Source organism: Peromyscus leucopus, chromosome 23 (assembly GCF_004664715.2).
Source record: "Peromyscus leucopus breed LL Stock chromosome 23, UCI_PerLeu_2.1, whole genome shotgun sequence".
Taxonomy (NCBI): domain Eukaryota; kingdom Metazoa; phylum Chordata; class Mammalia; order Rodentia; family Cricetidae; genus Peromyscus; species Peromyscus leucopus.
In genome coordinates, this window is record NC_051082.1 from 41,234,059 (window position 1) to 41,252,823 (window position 18,765).

The following is an 18,765-nucleotide window of genomic DNA, read 5'->3' on the forward strand; positions in this document are numbered from 1 at the left end:
TCCCATGGTCCTGTCCCTACTGCAGATGGTGGGGCATGCTAGGTGGCGTTGGAAGCTGTGTGCCCTGGGCTTGTGGCCGCAGGAATGTCTCACTCGCTGAAGGCAGTTGAAGAATCTTCCCCATTACCTGAGGGACTCAGTGGGGGATCTCTCAGGGTCCCTGAGCCATACGTCTAACAGTGTAGGAGGCCCAGGAGAGTCACTGTTGGAGGAGTCCATCCTTGCACTGCCCTGGTGTGCCCAAACACCAGCAGGACCATGGAGATCCTCCAGTGACCTTGCCTCAAGTGACATTGGATCCACCGGGTTGGACTCCCCTGACCTCAGCCCTCGGTTTGGCTGATGCCGACTGCAGCTTAAGCTCACCAGGAAAAGCACACCCCCGATGCACGTTCATTCACAGATGCCGTCAGCAAAATCAGGCAAGCTCACAGCATACTCCGGGCGGTGCGCTCATCCCTGATGGCACCGGCTCTGTTTCATAAGCGTCCTTCCCAGGTTGTCACTTGTGCCCTTATCGCCTAGCACTGTGTGCAGAGTAGTGTCAGCAGCTGCTGGGACTGACCCTCCCACGTGTGCCTGGAGCCTCAGGGGAGCTGCTACGCCATGAGGATACCCTCAGCCTGTCCCTAAAGATGGGTGACATTTTGGGAAGAGGTAGGACAGTGCATGGGTGTAGCTTTTCCCTTGCTAATCTGTGGCTGGCTGAGTGACAGGTTCAAGTTCCCTTTGTCACCCATAAGCCTTGCTGATCTGCAGCAACCACAGGTCACGTGACTTCTGAGCAACGGTTGGTTTATCAGCTTAATGTAATTCTGTAGACAAACTACAGAGTAAACTAAAAACGTTGAGATTTATAGTATGAGTGGAAACAAGCTTTTAGAGAGAGATTTGTGTTACTTATTTGTTTATGTGTATGTGTGCCTATGAAGGCCAGAAGAAGGTATCAGATCCCCTGGAACTAGAGATATAGGTGGTTGTGAGCCACCTTGTTAGTCCAGGGAATTGAACCCAGGTCCTCAGGAAGAACAGCCAGTGTTGTTGTTTTTCCAAGACAAGATTTCTCGGTGTAACCCTGGCTGTAGCCCTGACAGCCAGGGCTATCCCGGAACTCACTGTAGACTGGGCTGGCCTCGAACTAAGACATACACGTGCCTTTGCCTCCCAAGCGCTGAGATCAAAGGTGTGCACCATCATAGCTGGCTTACAGCCAGTGTTCTTATAACCACTGAGCCATCTCTCCTGCCCTGAAGCAACCTTCTTTTATCTTGAGACAGGGTCTCCTGTAACTGGGCTCAAACTCATTTTGTAGCCAAGGATGACCTTGAACTTGTGACCTCCCAAATTATGGGATTATAAGTGTGCATCACCACACTAGGGTCACGCAGGTGCTGAAGACCAAACCCAGGGCTTTGTGAGTGCTAGGTAAGCACTCTAGCACTAAACTGCATCTCCAGCCTAGAAACAACCAACATTAAGGAACTTTGCTTTCTGGTTCCTGGTTTCACATCACATACCCTTAGAAATGCACATTTTAGGAATCGAGACATTCGGCCTGGCTGTGGCTCAGTATCAGGTGCTTGCCTAGCTGGTTCAAAGCCCTGGTGTGCGGTTTTTCCCCACCATTTAAAAAAAAAAAAAAAAAGGAAACAGGGTGATGAGTGTTAAATAATTTAATAGTATTCAGACGTGTGGATCTCATCAGTAGTGTCTTTTTCACATTCACAGAATTTCGGCAAATGGATCCAGCCACTGGGGTGGATCCCGTAGGTCAGGAATGAGAACGCCCCCGTCTTCCCAAGAACCAGACAAGCAGTCTGGCGTCACACCTTCTCCCTGGTCCGGGCTTTGCCGAACGCTTTCCCTAACAGAACAGGTGTCTGTTGGTCCCTGGGAATGTCTGCCCCAGAGAGCGCTGGCTCTGGTTTCCTCCATCATGTCATGTGACATTGTGAAGGAAACCCAAGATAAAGGTCACTTTCTGGAATCCCAAGTAACGACAACACAGCAAGCTTTCTTGTGAGTTAATGAAAATAAGAGCATTCATCGTAAATTCTAACCATCAGGAAGTGTTGACAGCCAAATTAACAATCCTTGGGGAAATGTGTGTCCTGCCTGGCATCTTAAACTCATGCAAGAAAGCACCACACAAGCACACTCTCGCACGCACGCACGCACGCACGCACGCACGCACACCCATCGCTGCAGTAACCTCTTCTCTGTGTGGTTAAGGTTCTTTCCCGCGTTGGGAGGTGCATGGCAGCTTTGGGAAGCAGACACCGGGGACTCCCAGGAGGAACTTAGCACAGAATCACAGGCAGCAGATGTCAGAGCACCCGTGACTGCGGTGCTTGGACGGTTGTGGCGGAGGCTGGGGCGAGGAGGAGGCAGGTGGTGAGAACCAGGTCCTGGGTGGGTCATTCCAGGGGGTCTCTACAGGGAAGGGGTCTGCACTGCTGATGGCCACTGCTCTGGCCATGTGTGGCTCCACCAGGAAGACCCAAGCAGACAGCTGGGTGTCCACTGGGCTATCCCTGAAGGACAAGTGGCTATAAAGTTGATGCCAGCCACAGGGTCCTGGCTTCCAGTCCCTCAAGGGTCCCCTAGAACCTGGCCAGTTTGTACCTAAGGTCACTGAGAAAATGCAACAAAGGAACATTTGGGCCTCTGCCCACCTTGCTTGGGGATGGCTGGGGTGGAGGATTCCAGGACACAGAGCCCTTCCTAGACCTGGGGTCTGCCCCTCCCAAGACCTCTGCCTGGAGCAAAGGGTATAAAATGGTCAGCAAGGGCAATGACTACTCTCAACTGGGACAGGACATTGCAAACAGCCCCGCCCATCTGGATCCTGTTTCCCCTATGACCCACAAAGCTTAGGCTGCCCTTTGCTTGCCCTGACCTTGGCCGCTGGGCTTGCTCTCACCCATAGGAGACTTCATGGTGAGAGTTCTGGTTTCCTCAGTAAGCATTAAGGTGGTCACTGTGGCCACTGGGATGGGAAGCCTGGCAGCCCTAGAGCCTCGGAGTCCCCATTCAGCTCCATTCATCTGGGAGGAAGGACGGGGAAAGTTAGGCTTGCCATTTTAAAAACCTCAAAACAAAACTCTGCAGCCAGAAACAGTTCTGAAGACTGTTGTCTAATCCAGCCCCTGGTTTATTCATGAGGAACTGGGCCCCACAGAGCGTGCCCAGTGGATCACAGCTCGGGCTGAGGACCTCATGCGCCTCCCTAATTCTCCTTAAGGCAGATTAACTCGGGCAGTCACCATCGGAGGAGATGATGTAGTTTGCATAGACTAGATAAAACTAAAGTTATTCATAGCTGAAGTTCCCTAGCAGCCAGGACAGCCTTAGGGCCATGTAGGAAGGCCACTGAATATGGATCATCCCAGCCTTCTGCAGAGACAGGCAGATTAGATGATCATTTGGGAGAGATCTTTAGAAATGGGGAGCAGGGAGTTGTGGGCTTGCAGTGTGACCCTAGAGAATGGGGTGGTGACCGTGATGAAATGGGGGTGGTAGGAATTCTTTTCATGCCCACATGTTAGTTAATTACCAAACACAGGGCCCCAGAGGCACGTGGGTGAGGCCTGGACCCAGACACCTGTGGAAGGCGAGCCTCATCCTGTACCACCCCACAGCTGTGTGAAACCGGCCAGGCAGGGTCCTTACCCCGATGCCAGTCCCTGGTCATCCTGGGCACCGGGCCTCATACCATCCTGCCTCTCCCTTCCCTGCCTGGCTAACACTTTACCCCATCCAGATCTCTCCCTGGGGTCTTCCAGTTTGTACACTAAGAGAGGAATTTCTTCCATTTATGGTGGTGAGGCACTGGAAGGACAACCCTACACTAAGATCATTTCTCAGGAGGAGAGAGGTAGCCAGGTGTCGGTGGCTGGGGAGAGGGCCAGTGCTGTCGCTGTCCTGCCCTCAGGCTGGAACGGTGGTCTCAGTGACAACCATGTCCCCTTGTCTTCACCTCGATACTAGGTATTTTTCTAACACTTCTTTTTATTTAAAAAAAGAGAGAGGAGAATCAAGTATTGTGTCAATACGAAGTATAAATACTGGCTTTAGATTTCATCACTTCATTTAGAAAGCCCAAATGCCAGGGAGGTCGAAGGTCAGCCTGCTTCTGAGGACACGGACCTTGAAGATGTCCCTGGGAGAAAGGCACACACCTTGAGGGGAAGGTGGGGAGGTTAGTTAGAAGCAGCCCGTTCGCACAAGGCACCGTCGCTTTCCACAGTGCGGCTTCAGACCAAGATTGGCCTTCTAGGGGAAAACACGGAAAATGTCCAGAGAAACGCCCCTGTGTGTTCCGGATTCAGCATGTCTCCCGGGGTGGGAGCGCCATGTGCTAGGGGGACAAAGTGCTATGCATCCAGTTGAATTTTAGTGTTCCTCATGGCCGGGTCCTCTCCCGGGACTGCAGGCCAGGGCGGGGTTAGCTACGCCTGCGCCATCACCTGCTGTACCCCCGCAGGGTCGGGGGAGCAGTGCCGGCGCCCACAGTGCATCTTCTTCACCAGCCGGCGCAGCTTGCCGGGGAAGGCTTTGTTGATGTAGCGGTAGAGCAGTGGCGTCACGGAGCTGCTTGAGAAGGCCAAGAACTTGGCCAAGTCCTTAGCAACCTGCAGGATGCCCAGATAATGCCCCTCTACGGTCCTCCCCCGTGAGGCCAACACCGTGTGCCCCAGGCTCAGGTAGTAAGGTGTCCAGAGCCCAAACTGTGTGCACACGGTGGCCACCAGCAGCCTGTGCACCGAGGGGTCCAGCCTGCTGGTGTCCTGGTCCAGGGGCGTGTCTTCCTTCCCGATCCTTGAGATGAGCGCCAGCGCGTACAACACGGCCAGACCTGGCACCACATAGCCGATGAGCACCAGGATAGCGTCAGCAGCCTCTGTGTTCTGCATCCGGGCACACTCGGCAATGCGAGAAGACACGTGGCTGCAGATGTAGAAGAGCAGGGAGGAGAAGCTGGTGAGCACCGCCCCTCCCCAGACGAAGCCGCACACGTGCCGGGTGTTGTACACACTGGCCATGTAGGTGCGTGGCAGGGCGCGCTCGATGTAGTAGTCAAGGCTCAGCAGTGCTGTAGAGTACATGGTCACCAGGGAGGCCACGTTGAACAGGATGAGCAGCGTCACGTGGGCCTCGCTGCTGAGGCTCCACAGGGCCCACCTGGAGTGGGCGGGGCCCAGCAGGTAGGCAGGGGCCAGCGCCGTGAGCACCAGCCCCGCCACGGCCATGTTCACGAAGTACACGTCTGGCATGGTCATGCTGTGCTTACTGGTCAGGTTGGCCAGCACCAGCAGGGCATTGTAGCCCAAGCCCACGGGGACACCTGCCCCCAGGTAGAGCAGTGAGAGGACCCACAGCCCCAGGCGCAGGTTCCGGCACAGCGGCTCCTCACCCCACGCGGTGCTGTTGAGTGGACCACAGCTCCACATGGCAGCTCACCCCAGCTTCGCAGCTCTGCTGAGAGAGGGGTGCAGAGTTAGTCACTGGGCTCCAAAAAGGACTCTCTTGCGCATGTGTGTGTGTGTGTGTGTGTGTGTGCGCGCGCACGCCTGCAAGCTCGTGTGTGTCTGCAAGCAGGAGGCTCTAGGCCCCTGGGAGTTCAGGGACATTCATAACCATGGTGAGACTCCTGGACGTAGTTTCTGAAGGAAATCAAAGTCCCAGGTGACCCACCAGACTCTATGAGCAGGGCTGGAAAAGCTACTGCCCTGGAGGTGTGTAGCAACAGGAGGCCCAGGCGCCTCTGAGGCTGATGAAGCCTGGGGGCTGAGCACGGACGCTCCATTGTGCCCACATAATTTCCCTCCGACGGGCTGGCCCTTTGTAGTTCCTGAAGCTTGCTGGGTTTGTGGGCACCCAGATCCACCAATGCTAGGAGACGTGGGCAGCCTGGGTGAGCCCAGGCATTCCTTCCTCCCCCAGGGTCACTGACCTATGGGGCAGCACAGAGGCTGTGTTGCAGTCTGTCCAGTTAATCTTGATGTAACTGGACAGAGTTTGGCAAGTGGATCTATAGAGAGCATTCCTCCTCACTTGGTCTTCAAGGACACCCAGTTCTTTAGGGGGAACTTTACATTCAAACTGTACTTTGACCCAACCAGACCTGCCCACACAATCCAAAAAGAGAAAGCATCCCAGGCGGACACACTGGAAGCGAACATTCCTGTTTCCCAGAGTGCAGGGGGCAAAGCTAGGAGGCCGGGCTGCTGGTGTTGGCACTGGGCCCGCCTGCCTTGGGCCCCCATGGGGAGGAAGCTGTGCAGCAACCCAAGGGCTGTTCCCCACTTGCTCTACACAGCCCGCAGGAGTGCACTGATTGTGCTGTGGGTCCCAGCCGTGAGTGGGGGTCCTGCCACCGTGCAGGACACTACAGGTGCACAGGCTGGCGGCAGGGTCCAGGTCGGACGGGGCCGTGCACTTGTGCACATTGGCTTGTGCCCTCGCCCTCCCCCGTCAGGCACGCAGGGCTCAGCTCAGCAGGTAATGCTGACACTCTCCTGTCCCTCTCTTCGTGGTGTCTGCTATTTCTGGTCACTTTTGCTTCTGTTCTGTGGCGCCTCCCCCGAGCACGCAGCACAGAAGGCCCAGTCTCCAGGCACACTGGATCTCCCAGGCTGCCTGGCTTTGGTGGCCAGTGGTAGCTGAACAAGAGCACACATTATTGGAACCTCATCCACCAGACCACAGCTCCACGGTCCTCAAGGAACAGTGGGTGTTCTGTGGTCACTGTGGGTGGATAGTAGTGAGTGTTCTGCCCTCTCCTGGTCACCAGCCCACAGCCATGTTCCTGCTGCGCTGGTCTTATGTAGCATCATGGACCCAGGCTTTATGGATATTCTCTACCTGGTCCCCTTTCAGCCCTTCCTCAGCACGGGAAAGAGGCTGTGAGAGCCTACAAGGTCCTCTGATGAGAACACGTCCCCAACACGGATGACAAGGACTGTGCCCTCCAGCTCACTCAGACCCTGCATCCACAGCGCTCTTATATGGAGACCTGTCGGGGAACTCGGGTTCTGTTCTGTCCCTCTTCCATGTCTGTGAGACTCTCATTGGTGGCAGGTCATGAGTTCTCTCCTCCCATGGGGCTGCCCTCCCTGGCCTCCTCAGGCTCAGCCGCACTCAGCCAGCAGCAGTGAGTGACAGCCGCCAGGCTCCTACCTTTATCACAAGACCCTCCTTCCTTTGTACTGTGGGCTCCAGAGGCCAGCAGCGGGCAGCATGGCAGAGCCAGGGCTCGTGTCTCGGGACTCGCGGCCACTCTGCGGCAGCCAGCGCTGCGCGTGAGCACCGCACACTCTCCTGCCGTGCTTGTTTTCCTTGCGTCAATTACTCACAAAGTCACTGCCTCCCTTGGCAGGCATGGAGGCCCCTCCCTATCTGTGTTTACAGCTGGTTTCGAGAGGGGAGGCGGCACTTGGACAGTCTGTCTGCCCTCCAGATCGAGTGTGCTCACATCCTCTCTGCTCTGTGCTTGGGGTCTCTGCCTGCGTCTGTCCCGCAGAGCATCCAGCCCCTGGGCAGGGCCTGCAGGTTGGGTCCAGGCAGCTCAGGTCCTGAGACCCAGAGCAGTTTAGTTCAGTCCTGAGTTCCCTTTTCCCCTGAGGAAATGAACTGAACAGACGTTTGTCTGCAGAACTAAGGACAGAATAGTTGGACCTCACTGAGACTGTGCCATAGAGATGCTGGCTGCTTTCACTGCAGGCCCGGGGACACACAAGGCTCTTTGAAGGCACAGCAGTGGCACAGGGCAGGCTTAGAATTGAAAACATTAGAGCTGGGGTAGGGGGTCCGAAGCCTCCCGCACGTGCACTTCCAGATGTGTGCGCATGTGACCTGTTGGGGGCCACAAGAGCAGATGGGAGCTACTACTTGGCTCCAGAGTGCTGTTCCTGGCAGGGCTGCTTGTCCCACTGTGCCCCCATGCAGCCTGGTGGGCATAGCAGCTGCCCAGACTGCTAATAGCCCGCTAAGAGAAGTGGAGCAGGAGGTAGGGCTCGGGGCTATGCTGGGCGAGCATCTGGGCTCCCGGAAAAGCATCATGCGGAGCCGTGTCTGGGTAGAATTCACTCTGTGTTCACATGCTACCTGCCATGGCCTGGCCCCTAGGTCTGAGAGCTGCACAGTACTATCTGTCCAGCCTGGATGCATTGTAGAGGGGTGTTTCTGGCCAGCTTGTGGATGCCGAACAGCTGATAAGCTTCATCCAGAAGCTAGGGGTACCTGCTGTTGGAAATGTTCTTACTCGTCAGAACTTGTATTTCAGATGGGGAAAAAAGCCAGAATATACTGGCTTTCACTTATCTTCTCTGAGAGTGCTGTCTTTCTGCTCGCTCTGCTGCTGCTCCCAGGTGCCTCCTCAGCAGGTGTAACCGGGAGGTCCCAAGAGCAGAGTGGCTGTGTGGGCTGCGGCTTTCACATCAGGGGCGTGGGTCTGACTGTCACTGGAGCCTGCGTCCCGTCTTCTCTGCCCTAGGAATGTCCCTGTGGCCACCCTGAGAGTGTCCCCTCCCACCTTAAGGTGTAGGCTGTGGCTTGGGGAGGAGCAGCTGGCTGTGACCTAATGACAGCCGGGAGCAGCAGGCAAGGCCCCAGAACCACGGCCTGTGCTCCGTTCTGGCCATGGGGACCTTAAGTCCAGTCAGTTCCCCTCGGGGCACTCTACACTAGTGTCCCAGGGCCTCAGCCACGTACCCTCCCTGGCCACAGAAGGGCGTCGGGGAGGCTGGCCTCCATGGTGTGTGGGTGTGGATGTGTTCACAGGCCTCTCGGATCTTATCTGCCTACCTCTTCACTCCCTTCCTGTTCCCTGGCTGTTGGAGAAGATGAACTTCCTGTAGCCAGGGAACAATGATTTGGTTTCTACCCTCTGACCTGGGCAAGGCTGTCTTTCCTTCCTGAGGAACTGCATCACAAACCAATGGGAGGCTGGGGAGAGATCTGGTGGTCTCCACAGAGGTGTACCCTGCCTGACAGGTGATGTCCGAGTGTGTCCAGTGACTCCAGGGGGAGCCAGCCCAGGCTGTAACACAGCGACAGCGGAGATGGAAACCCGGCATGTGGAGGGCTCCCAGCACGGGTCTGTCACATTCTGCCCTTTTCCCCTGCAAGCCGCCTGAGAGCGCAGTGTTCATTCATGACCCAGCTTCTGGAGCCCTGCCACCTGCTGCCGGGCCCTCTCCAGCAACCAGGGAGAAAACATGCCCTCCAGTCACAAAGCACTGCCCACTGGCCCATCGCGCACGGGGGTGCTGTGTTGCCGGGAACTCCCCACCCGCCCCTCACCTTTCCACCATCTTTCCCAGCACTGCCCTCCCCCCCTTGTCCCTCCTGATCCCCCCAGACCCTGCCCTCATCATGCCTTCCTTCCGTTCTTGCTTCTGGTTGTTCCCATCCCCGAAACCCTCCCCCAATTCCTGCCATTTCTACCCAGGTTTCCTTTGGCTCCCACACCCCTCGGACATAGTACCAGTCACACCTCTCAGGCCAGGCCCGGCGGGCTCCGACCCTGACCCTGCCTCCGGTTCAGTATGTTGTTCCTCCTGCTGGTTGCTAGTCTTGACAGCCACAGGCTCCTTGTACTCATAGCCCAACCTGCAGAGTCCTACCACCAGCTGAGTGGCCCCCCACCACCAGAGGGGCTCTTGGTTTCTTCTGACCTCTCTCCGCCTCAGAAGGCTCAGCTTCCCCACAGCTGGCCTGCTAGCTTCAGGCTCCACTGACTCCAGCTGTGTCTCCCTCTAGAAGCACCCCAGAGGATACTGTGGCAGCTCACACCCTCTCTCCCTCTCCACACGGTCATGGGAGGTGCTGCCCACTAATCCTCGGGATCCGGCCAACACCAGGCCCTGACTCCCGTCTTTGCTGGGAGCCCTTACATAGTCGGCCAGAATGCCCCTCATTCTGGCCATCCCCTCACCCCAGCATGGGGAACCTCGGCTAAGAGGGCAGAGGAGCTAGGGCCACACTGGCCTTCGGCTACCCAAGAGGACTGCAGTTATTCGCTAACGAACTCATTAATGATCTAGTGACTCACTTGCCCTCTTTCAGACTTGCTTTTGTTTCCTTAATTATATTCATAAAAGAGTCGGGGGGTGGAGTGAATCAGTTGGTAAAGCACTTGCTGTGTAGACATGAGGACCTGATCTCTAAGATCTGTGTAGAAGGCTGGCGGGTGACTGCATATGTCTGTAACCCTAGCACTGGGGAGGCAGAGACAGGCAGATCCCCAGACGTGCTGGCAGCCAGTCTAGAACTTAGTCTAGTTCTGAACCAGCTTCAGTGAGACTGTCTTCAAAAATAAAATGGAGAACGGTGGAGGAGGACACTGGATATTGATCTCTGGCTTCCACGTCCCAGTTTATACACATGCACATAACACACACACACACACACACACACACACACACACACACACACACACACGCCTGAGACTAGCAATAGTAGCTCAACCTCAGGTGAAGGCTCTTAAGGTTCCAGCGTGTGACGTCAGCAGAGGACGAAGGGGAGGGCCAGGAGGAGCCTCACTGAAGCATAGGGAACATCTGGCTGTGTGTGGGGATAGTCCTAGCAGAGATAGTCCTCAGTCAGCTGAACCCCTCAGTCTGCTGGCTTCCCTGTCTCTCCTCCTGTCCCACAGAGCAGCAAAGGGAGGAGCAAGGCACAGGTGTCACAAGACCGAGGTGGCAGGAAGCTCTCTTCTTATGTGTGACAAGTCTAGAGGGCACTGACATCTGCCTTGGGGCCTGAGCAAGGTGTCGCCGTGAGACTGGAGGGAATGACAGTGGGTGTAGACAGTTCCTCACACCAGCCAGGGTGGCAGCTCAGAATAGCCACCAGGGAGGAACTTGGGGCTCTGCATTCCTGTTTCCTGCCCAAGCTGCCTTGCTGACTCCGGCATGACCTCAGCCAACCTGTTCATCACCCTTCAAGTCTGACAGAAAGGCCGGATAATGAGCACCGCCTCCATCCGGGTGAGGTGAGGCCTAATTAGTACTTGGAGCTGAGCAGGCTGGTGGGCACATGGGCGGTGGTGCTCTTTCCTCAGACACCACCCTTGAGGTTCTGAGGACTTGGCCTCCTCCTGAACAGTCCTTCATGTCCAGTGCCTCAAAGGTGGAAGGCACAGATACCTTCCTGCAGCTCAGTTAGCAGAAGGGGAGATTCAATCCATCTACACTCTCCCGGGGGCTTCCCCCTTTCCTCCTCCATTCTGGGCCATCCCAGAGCACTGCAGAACGTAAGCCTCATCGGGATCCCAGCCCATGGAGACCTGCAAGATGGGATCTTTAGCAAGAACACAGCTCTCCTCCAATGACTCGAGTTCCTAAGAAGTGCTATCCAGGTCAGGAGTTCCCACCTCACGCTGAGCCCTGAGCACATAACTTTGGGGTCTTGGGTTTTGTTAAGACAAGGACCCCAAATTGTGACCCTCCTGCTTCAGCTGCCCCAGTACTGGGATTCCAGTGTTCCGGTATGCCTGCTCACTCTTGTTCAGTCTCAAGGCAACAGACCAGGGCACTCTGGCACTACTGCCAATCACCAGGTGCCTGCTCAGAGCTGGGTGCAGACAGGTCTGAGTGGAGCGACACCCTCTGATGTTTGCCCCGGCACAGCCCATTTGTAGCATCTGTGCTGAACAGCAGGTTCACATGCTACAGACCAGAGGATCTGGGTCCTGAGCATCAGGGAACCAACAGTGTGGGTGCTCTCCTCCTTAGCTATGGCAAGGGCTAAGTTGGGAGTAGGCACTAGGCCTGCGTGATAGAACGGGGTAGGAACAGGTATACAGTGTACTGTCCCGACAGGGAACCCAGGGCTTCTGTGTCCCTTACATGCTACTTCAGGGTGCTTCAGGCACAGTTGTGCTCGTCCTAATAAAGCGTTGGGTTGTTGTTTGCTTAAACAGGGTTTCACCCTAAAGGCCAGGCTTGCCTTGAACTCATGATCCTCCTGCCTCAGCCTCCTGCATGCTGGGATTACAGGCATGATCCACTGTGCCAAGCACTAAGTAGCATCCTTACTTACAGACTGATTAGATCCCTGGCCTGATGTATGCCACGCTGTAGGAAGGAGTGTGAAAATGGAGACTCCATAATGTTTGCTGTGGCCTGATGGATATGGGGGTAGTGAGGCCGTGAGCCCATACTGTGAGCCTCTGCACAGAGCTCCTGGGACAGCCAGCCCCTCTCCCGTGACAGACAGGCACAGGGGCTGAGGCTTTCTTGCCAACCCTTCTGCTAGACTGTGCTCCCCTGGTTAGGCAGGTCATTGCCATCTGGTCCCTCAGTTTCCCTAGATTGAGATCAGGAAGCTCCTCCCAAGCATGCCAGTGTGTGTGGCGGTCGGGGAAGCGGGGAAATGTGCCCTGTGCTTGCTAAGCCCAGGAAGCAGTAGGCGCAGAGCTCTAGCCTTTCCCCTGGCTGCCCTCAGAGCAACAGAAGCTGCTCGGTGACCTTTGGCTCAGACTGTGTCAACTGACCCGGGAAGAGGAAAGCGGAGGGAGGGTGGGCAGGAAAGCACATGGGCCCAAGAGACGCACTGCACGCGAGCCTCCGTGGGGGGGGGGGGGTGCAGCCTTCCAGAATTCACTCTGGGGACCTGGGTTATTCCCACATGGCCATCGTGTGGCAGGGGCTTTACAGTGTAGTCTGCTCGGGCTTGGACTGGTGATGGCACAGGGAGCTGCCTGGTGTTACTCGAGTATTAAACTACAGGGTAAACAATTGGTTTCACTGGCTTCTCCAGCTCGTATTCACCGCTTTCCAAGGAATGTGTTATTGGGAAGGGAAGTAGTTGGGGGTAGGGGAGTGTTCTGCTCGTGACTTAAGATTCTTGAAGCTCTGTGCCTTGCAGTGGACCCCTAATGGGGCTCCCTGCTCAGCACAGGCACAGCAGTGACCCTGCTCATGGTCACAAGTGGTAAGGACAAGAGTCCATTCTCAGCATTTTAAGGGGAGACACGGACATCTTTTTCATATGCCTTATTTCGACAGACTCCACAGGATCTAAATTAGCTTGTTACTAGTGAATTTCTATAGCAACAAAATGACCAGACTGGAAAACAGTGATCTCCTGTGACAGTCGGTGGCCAGAAGTAGCCCAAAGACGACCCCCAGAAGAGACTGGCAATTCTGGCAGACTGAGATCCAGAGGGTCTTCCTGTTCCTGTGGCTGGAGCAGACTCACTCACATTCCACAGTTCAGTTCTTGCCTGTTAATCAGGAAATTCCACCCTCTGTTGTTTAGGGGCATCTCTGTAGCCTGCTGCCCCACAGTTCAGGTGGCACCATTTGGCTGCTAGGTGTGATGGCGCAAGTTTGATGTCCTACCTACTCAGGAGGCTGGGGCAGAAAGATCTCAAGTTCAAAGTCAGCCTGGGCTACAGAGTAATGTAAGACCAGCCTAGGCTACTTAGAGAGACCCTGCCTTGACATAAAAAGGGGGCTGGAAGGTGTGGCTTCGCAGGAGGTCATCTGCCTAGGCTCCTCCAGTGAGGGGCTGAGGTGACTCAGCAGTAGCCACTTGCCTACCATGCCTGCGGTCCTGGATTCCCACCCCCAATACTGTTTCTCATCACAGGCCTGGCCTACCTAGGGCCTTGCTCCCTCTTCATCTGGTTTATCTTCGAGTGCACCTTTGGGGACACCTCTCTGACCTGCCTCTCCTAAGACCTTCTGCCAGGCACTGGATGACACCATCCCCCCAGCCCACTGTGTCCCCTTTGCCGATGGGGAGGCTTCTCCGGCTGGAGCTGTGTAGACAGAAGGACAGCAGATCTGGACCGTGGTCATGCCCTAACTCCTTTGACATTCTGATTCTATACGAATGGTCACAGCAGGCCTTCGGCTGCTGTGAGCCTCAGTGGGTTGTTTTGTTATACAGTGACCTGCCATGCACCAGGAAACTCTCAACTTTAGTTGCATGTGTTTGAAAACAGGTCGCTTCAAAAATGACTTCTAGATGTTTGTTTCCCTTTGTAGTGAGGATCAGAAGCCTTAGCAAACAATGCTCAGCTGTAGGAGCTCACGGCTCAGGAAGGCAGGGGCCGTGGCTGGCTTTCTGTGCACATTGCGCAGGATGATTCCTGTAGCCACCCCTGCATCTTCCTGGCATGTGATAAGAAAGCCAAGTGACATACATGAGTGGTTTTGATTCTCATAGCGTTTTGCTTTTCACAGTTCACAATGCAGAGGTAGGAAGCATGGGCCAAGCAGCCTGCCTCAGATGCATTAAGCACAGCACCCTATCTCTCTGCAGAGGAGAGGAGATGATTGGGCTTGGACCAGGCAGCCTGCCTGAGATGCATAAATACAGTACCCTGTCTCTGTGCAGAGGAGCCCGCCTCCTGCCAGCTGCAGGAAAGCTGGGGGGGGGGGGGGGCGGGTAGATAAGCTCAGACTAAACCACCCCTGCCAGCAGGGTGCCTGAATGGCTTTGTCTCCCCTGGAGGAAGATGGAACCCAGGCTTTTGCTCACAGTTTACTTGGTAACTTGGACTTCTTTCCCTGGCTAGCAGGGTTTGAGGCCTTCTCAGACACAAGATGGGGGAAAGAAACAACAAAAATATAAATAAGGCATCCTGAGAACTGCAAGGAGCAAATTCAGAACAGATAAATTTCCCATTTCAGTCACGGGGTAGGCGTGCACCCCATCTGGGCTCCCGATAACCTCGGGAGCTTTTATCTGGGTGTGGCTTCACCTGCAGGGAAGTAGTTAAAGCCACAGATCTTATCATGGCTCTGCTGGCTATTTTTACTCTTCATGTCACATTCGGTCTGATCACAACAGTTGCTTGCTGGGCTTGCTTTGGTCCTAAGTCAGCCGGGGAAACTCCTAGCCACTCCTCCTGGTGGGATGTATGGAAGGGGCCCCAGGGTGGGCACTGGGGTGCACGGGTTGCCAGCTCCATGTCACTCTGCCCCTCTGCTTTGTCTTAGGATACAGGGGCTCTGTCAACAAGATCTTAAACTAGACAGAAAACTCATAGCTTCTCTCTGCAAACTGAGTCCCCTCTGCTCTTTGAAGCCTCAGGGGTATTTGGAGTTGTGGGCCTTAGGGACAACTGTGACCCAGCACTGCCAGCCAGGCTTGTAGGTTAGTGAGAGCCCAGCTTTGGCTGTAGGGAACCTAAGAGCCTGCAGGCAGGAGGAAGTAGCCAGAGCAGGTTTAGGGAAAACTCCAGTGAGCACTTCCTCTGTAGACCTGTGGTCTCCTACTCCCCAGGGGCATGGCCTTGTCTCAGTGTGTTTGGGTCATTAAAGGAGGGTATCATTACCACTTCAGAATTTCAAAGGACATCATGGGGTGAGGAGAGAAAGCCCAGGGAGCACCAAGCCCTTCTTCCAGCTTGTGAGCCACACAGGCATTTACACCAACTTGGCACATATCATTTATCTGTGACCGTGTAGAAGAACTGCCCAGCCTACACATGCTGACCTAAATCCCTATATGCCCTCACATTCAGTTTGGGTGGCTGTGTCTCCTCTTTCTTCACGAACCCATTCAGGAGTCACAGCCGCACCAAGTCTACTGTGACACACCTGGAAGACACCAGAGGTTCTGGATTGGAGATCTGAACCTTGTGGTAGTTCTTCGTACCCTTGGTGTAATTATTAATAGTGTCTCTTTGCGCTCTCCACGGTCGTGTCTGGTCCCCTATGCATGAGTGGCTTCGGGACATGGTCAGAGCCATTTCAATGGTATTAATTTCCAGTTCTTTAAAGCTAGCTTGTCCGCGGGTCATCAGTGCCTCTGATACATGCGTGGGGGTATGGGTGGGCACAGATAGATGTCTGGCTGCTGGGTCAGGACAGCAGCAGGATTGCAGCTCTCAAGCATGTAATCACAGACGGGCGCGCTAAAGTGGCAGGTGCTGTTCTGGACAGCGGGTACTAAGTTAGCCCTAGTCAGCATGCCTGCAGACAGGAGCCGTATCCCTTCACCTGGGGTTTCTAGTTGCTGCCGTTGCCTCCCGTGTCCGGTGACTGTCCAGGGCAGACGGCGCCAGTTCCGCTATCTCTACGGTTAGCTCTTAACCATCAGAAGGGGCGAAAGCGGTAACCGTAGCGTCCCAGGAGAGCCCGTCGCGGGCAGCAGCCCCGCCGCTCGCCGCGGGTTGCAGGTCTGTGTGGCCGGCCCCTGGCGCCCGCCCAGCGCAGCCCGGCGCGGTCCCCTCCCGCCCAGAACGGAGTTCTCGGGGCTCCCCGCCCCAGGCCCCACTCACCGCTCGCTGGGCGGCGGCCCCGCGCACCGGCCGCGGGCGGGCAGCTGGGCTCGCAGAAGGCAGCGGAGCTCACGGCGCGCACGCCGCGGGGGCTGTGTACACACGTGACCCCCGTCCCGCCCCCGGGGGCCGCTCGCGTGGTCCCGCCCGCAGAGCAGCGCCGTCAGGCCCCGCCCCCTCTCCCGACCGACAGCTCCTGCGGCCCCGCCCTTTTCCTGGCGCGGCCGCTTCGTTCCCGCAGTCTCCGCCCCCAGCCCGAGTGGACAGTCTCCGTGGCCAGCCATGGTCGCCTAGCGCAGGCGGGCCGCGCACCTGCCTGCCCCCTTCCAAGTTTGTAACTTCCACCACCCGTGGCTCCCGAGCCCTTGCGATCTAAGCGGAACTGTCCCGAGAAAACCTGACCCACTGTGTAGCCGCTGTCCAACGAGAAAGGGGAAGGTTGCCAAAGTGGAAGGTTGCCGTAGTTTGGCCTCAAATGCTCTGTGTCAGGCATTTTTTTTTTTTTAGAGTATTTGCCTAACGTTCAGGTTGCTCAGCGTGTCATCCTCAGCACCACATAAACCAGGGGTAGTGGTGCACACATGGAACCTCAGAACTAGGAGGTAGAGCATGGAAGATCAGAAGTTCAAGGCCGACCCTGGCTACATGGTGACTTGAAGGACATCCTGGGATACATGAGATCTTGTCTTAAAAAAAACAAACAACAACAAAAGATACACACACAAGAGATAGCCCACCTGGGCTGCCGTAAATCCAAGGCTGGTCTGGCTTACATAGCAAATTCTAAGCTAACTGGGATGATAAAGCAAGGTTGTCAGAAAGGGAGGGAGGGTCCTGGAGCAATAGCCCATTGCAGGGCCTGTGTTTGATTCCCGGGAACCCACATCAAAAAGGCTGAGTATGGTAGCTTGTAATCCCAGTACTGGGGAGGTGACAGGCAGATCCCTGGGGCCCCTTGTCCAGCTCGCCAGCCTAACTTGCTATTTTAGGCCACCACCACCACCAAAAAAAAAAAAAAAAAACAAAACCTGTCTTATAAAAACAAGGTGGACAACGGACAGCACCTGAGGAATGACAGCTGAGATTGACCTCTGAACCCCATGGGCGCACATACAAAAACCAAACAATAAGTAAATATAGCCTAAACCCTCAAGATTCCCGGTCAGAGCCTGGATTGTCTTGCCCATCTCTGAAGTGTCAGCCTCCAGGGGCCTAGCAGAGGGATCCGTAAGGCTCTCACTCACCACTAAGGAGTGCCGCAGGTTACCTGAGCCTCCTGGCACCGAGCGCCCACTGGTTGCCTACTCTGCAGGACAGGAAGTGCAGTACAGATGTTCAAAGTGAGGGCAAGGAAGCCATTGCAGAGGGTCCCAGCCTCTGACTCTGCTGCAGGGTGCCCTCCCACTGTGTGGACCGGCCCCTAAGCCGGACATCTTGGGTGTGGTAGGGGTGTGTGGAGCTGTGCTGACCTCCTGCCCTGGGGTCCGTGTTTGGCATCCCATGGAGTTGCTGCGGGGAGGGCTCCTGAGGGTCAGGCACGGCCCCTGCTCAGGCCTCCTTCGTGCCATGGACGCTGTGGTCACGAGTCTCATCGCATGCTGCAGCCCAGTGCCGCGCTAAGGCCAAGCACCATGGAAACGCCGGCACTTCCCTTCCCAGGCCACATTCTTGGGACTTGGCAGGTCTTCCTGGCTGTTCTGGAGTGGCAGTCGATAAGATCAGCTGCATTCCACGAGGGCACTTGGGACCGCTGGGCAGGAACCTGAGAGTGGCCCTGTTTCCCAAGACTTTCCATTTGGTCTTTCTGGGGTTTGGGGTAGTGCTGAGGTTAATCTGCCCTCGCCGACCAGCAGCTGGTCCCCCCTTTCTCAGCTTTCTCCTGTGCATTTGCGCGTTGTTGGATATTAGATTCTAGGGAGCACATTGGCCAGGGGAGGGAATGTTTCTAAGTGAATTATTCGTTTTTGATGGGGGTTAGGGGTTGTAACTAGGTAGAATGCTTACCTAACATGCATAAAGCCTAGCTTCCAACCCCAGCACTTAGGAGGCAGGAGAATCAAGAGCTCAAGGCCAGCCTTGCCTATAGAGCAATTTTAAACCTAGCCTGTGCTACATTCTCTCAACAAATAAATATAATATTTTGTTTGTATGGTTATATTAATATAACCTAATGCCACTGAGGGCCTAGTGTATTATGGACTCTTTTTATTTTTTTGAGACGGTCTTGCTATATAGCCCAGGCTAGCCTTGAATTTGTGATCCTCCTGCCTGAGGCTCCCAAGTGTTAGGATGATCGACAAGAGCCATCACATCTGACTGTGGTCCACCGAATAAGCAAGGTTGGAGGAGTTGAGCGGGGCAGGGCAGGTGGTCTGAGTTCTCCTGACGCTGTGGTTCCTGCATGGTCAGGTTTCACCCTCATCAGCACTGGTGCCCGTGCCCTTTCCTGGTGCCCTTCCTATTCCTTCTCATCAGATTCCCTTCCCTGGCTGCCCACCGGCCTTTCTGTTCTCCATGGA

General features: G+C 55.4%; 2 protein-coding genes across 5 annotated transcripts in view; one reads left to right on the forward strand and one right to left on the reverse strand.

Annotated features, from left to right (window-relative positions):
- C23H7orf50 (chromosome 23 C7orf50 homolog) overlaps positions 1 to 18,765 on the forward strand; it is a 107,872-nt gene that overhangs the window by 67,172 nt on the left and 21,935 nt on the right. The window lies entirely within an intron of this gene.
- Gpr146 (G protein-coupled receptor 146) lies at positions 1,656 to 16,343 on the reverse strand. 4 transcript variants are annotated; one of them, XM_028856001.2, is made up of 2 exons: positions 16,247 to 16,343; positions 1,656 to 5,478 (listed from the first exon to the last, which is right to left on the reverse strand). In XM_028856001.2, the coding sequence occupies exon 2, from the start codon at positions 5,451 to 5,453 to the stop codon at positions 4,452 to 4,454; it is 1,002 nt and encodes a 333-aa protein (XP_028711834.1). In that variant the 5' UTR covers positions 5,454 to 5,478; positions 16,247 to 16,343; the 3' UTR covers positions 1,656 to 4,451. The 4 variants fall into 4 exon arrangements, with proteins under 4 accessions (XP_028711834.1, XP_028711837.1, XP_028711836.1 ...); XM_028856004.2 differs by having other exon boundaries at positions 1,656 to 5,481; positions 16,247 to 16,324; XM_028856003.2 differs by lacking the exon at positions 16,247 to 16,343 and adding an exon at positions 7,183 to 9,255.

Bases quoted from the DNA above. Each gene is read 5' to 3' on its own strand.
- Gpr146 (XM_028856001.2), bottom strand. From the start codon at position 5,453: ATGTGGAGCTGTGGTCCACTCAACAGCACCGCGTGGGGTGAGGAGCCG.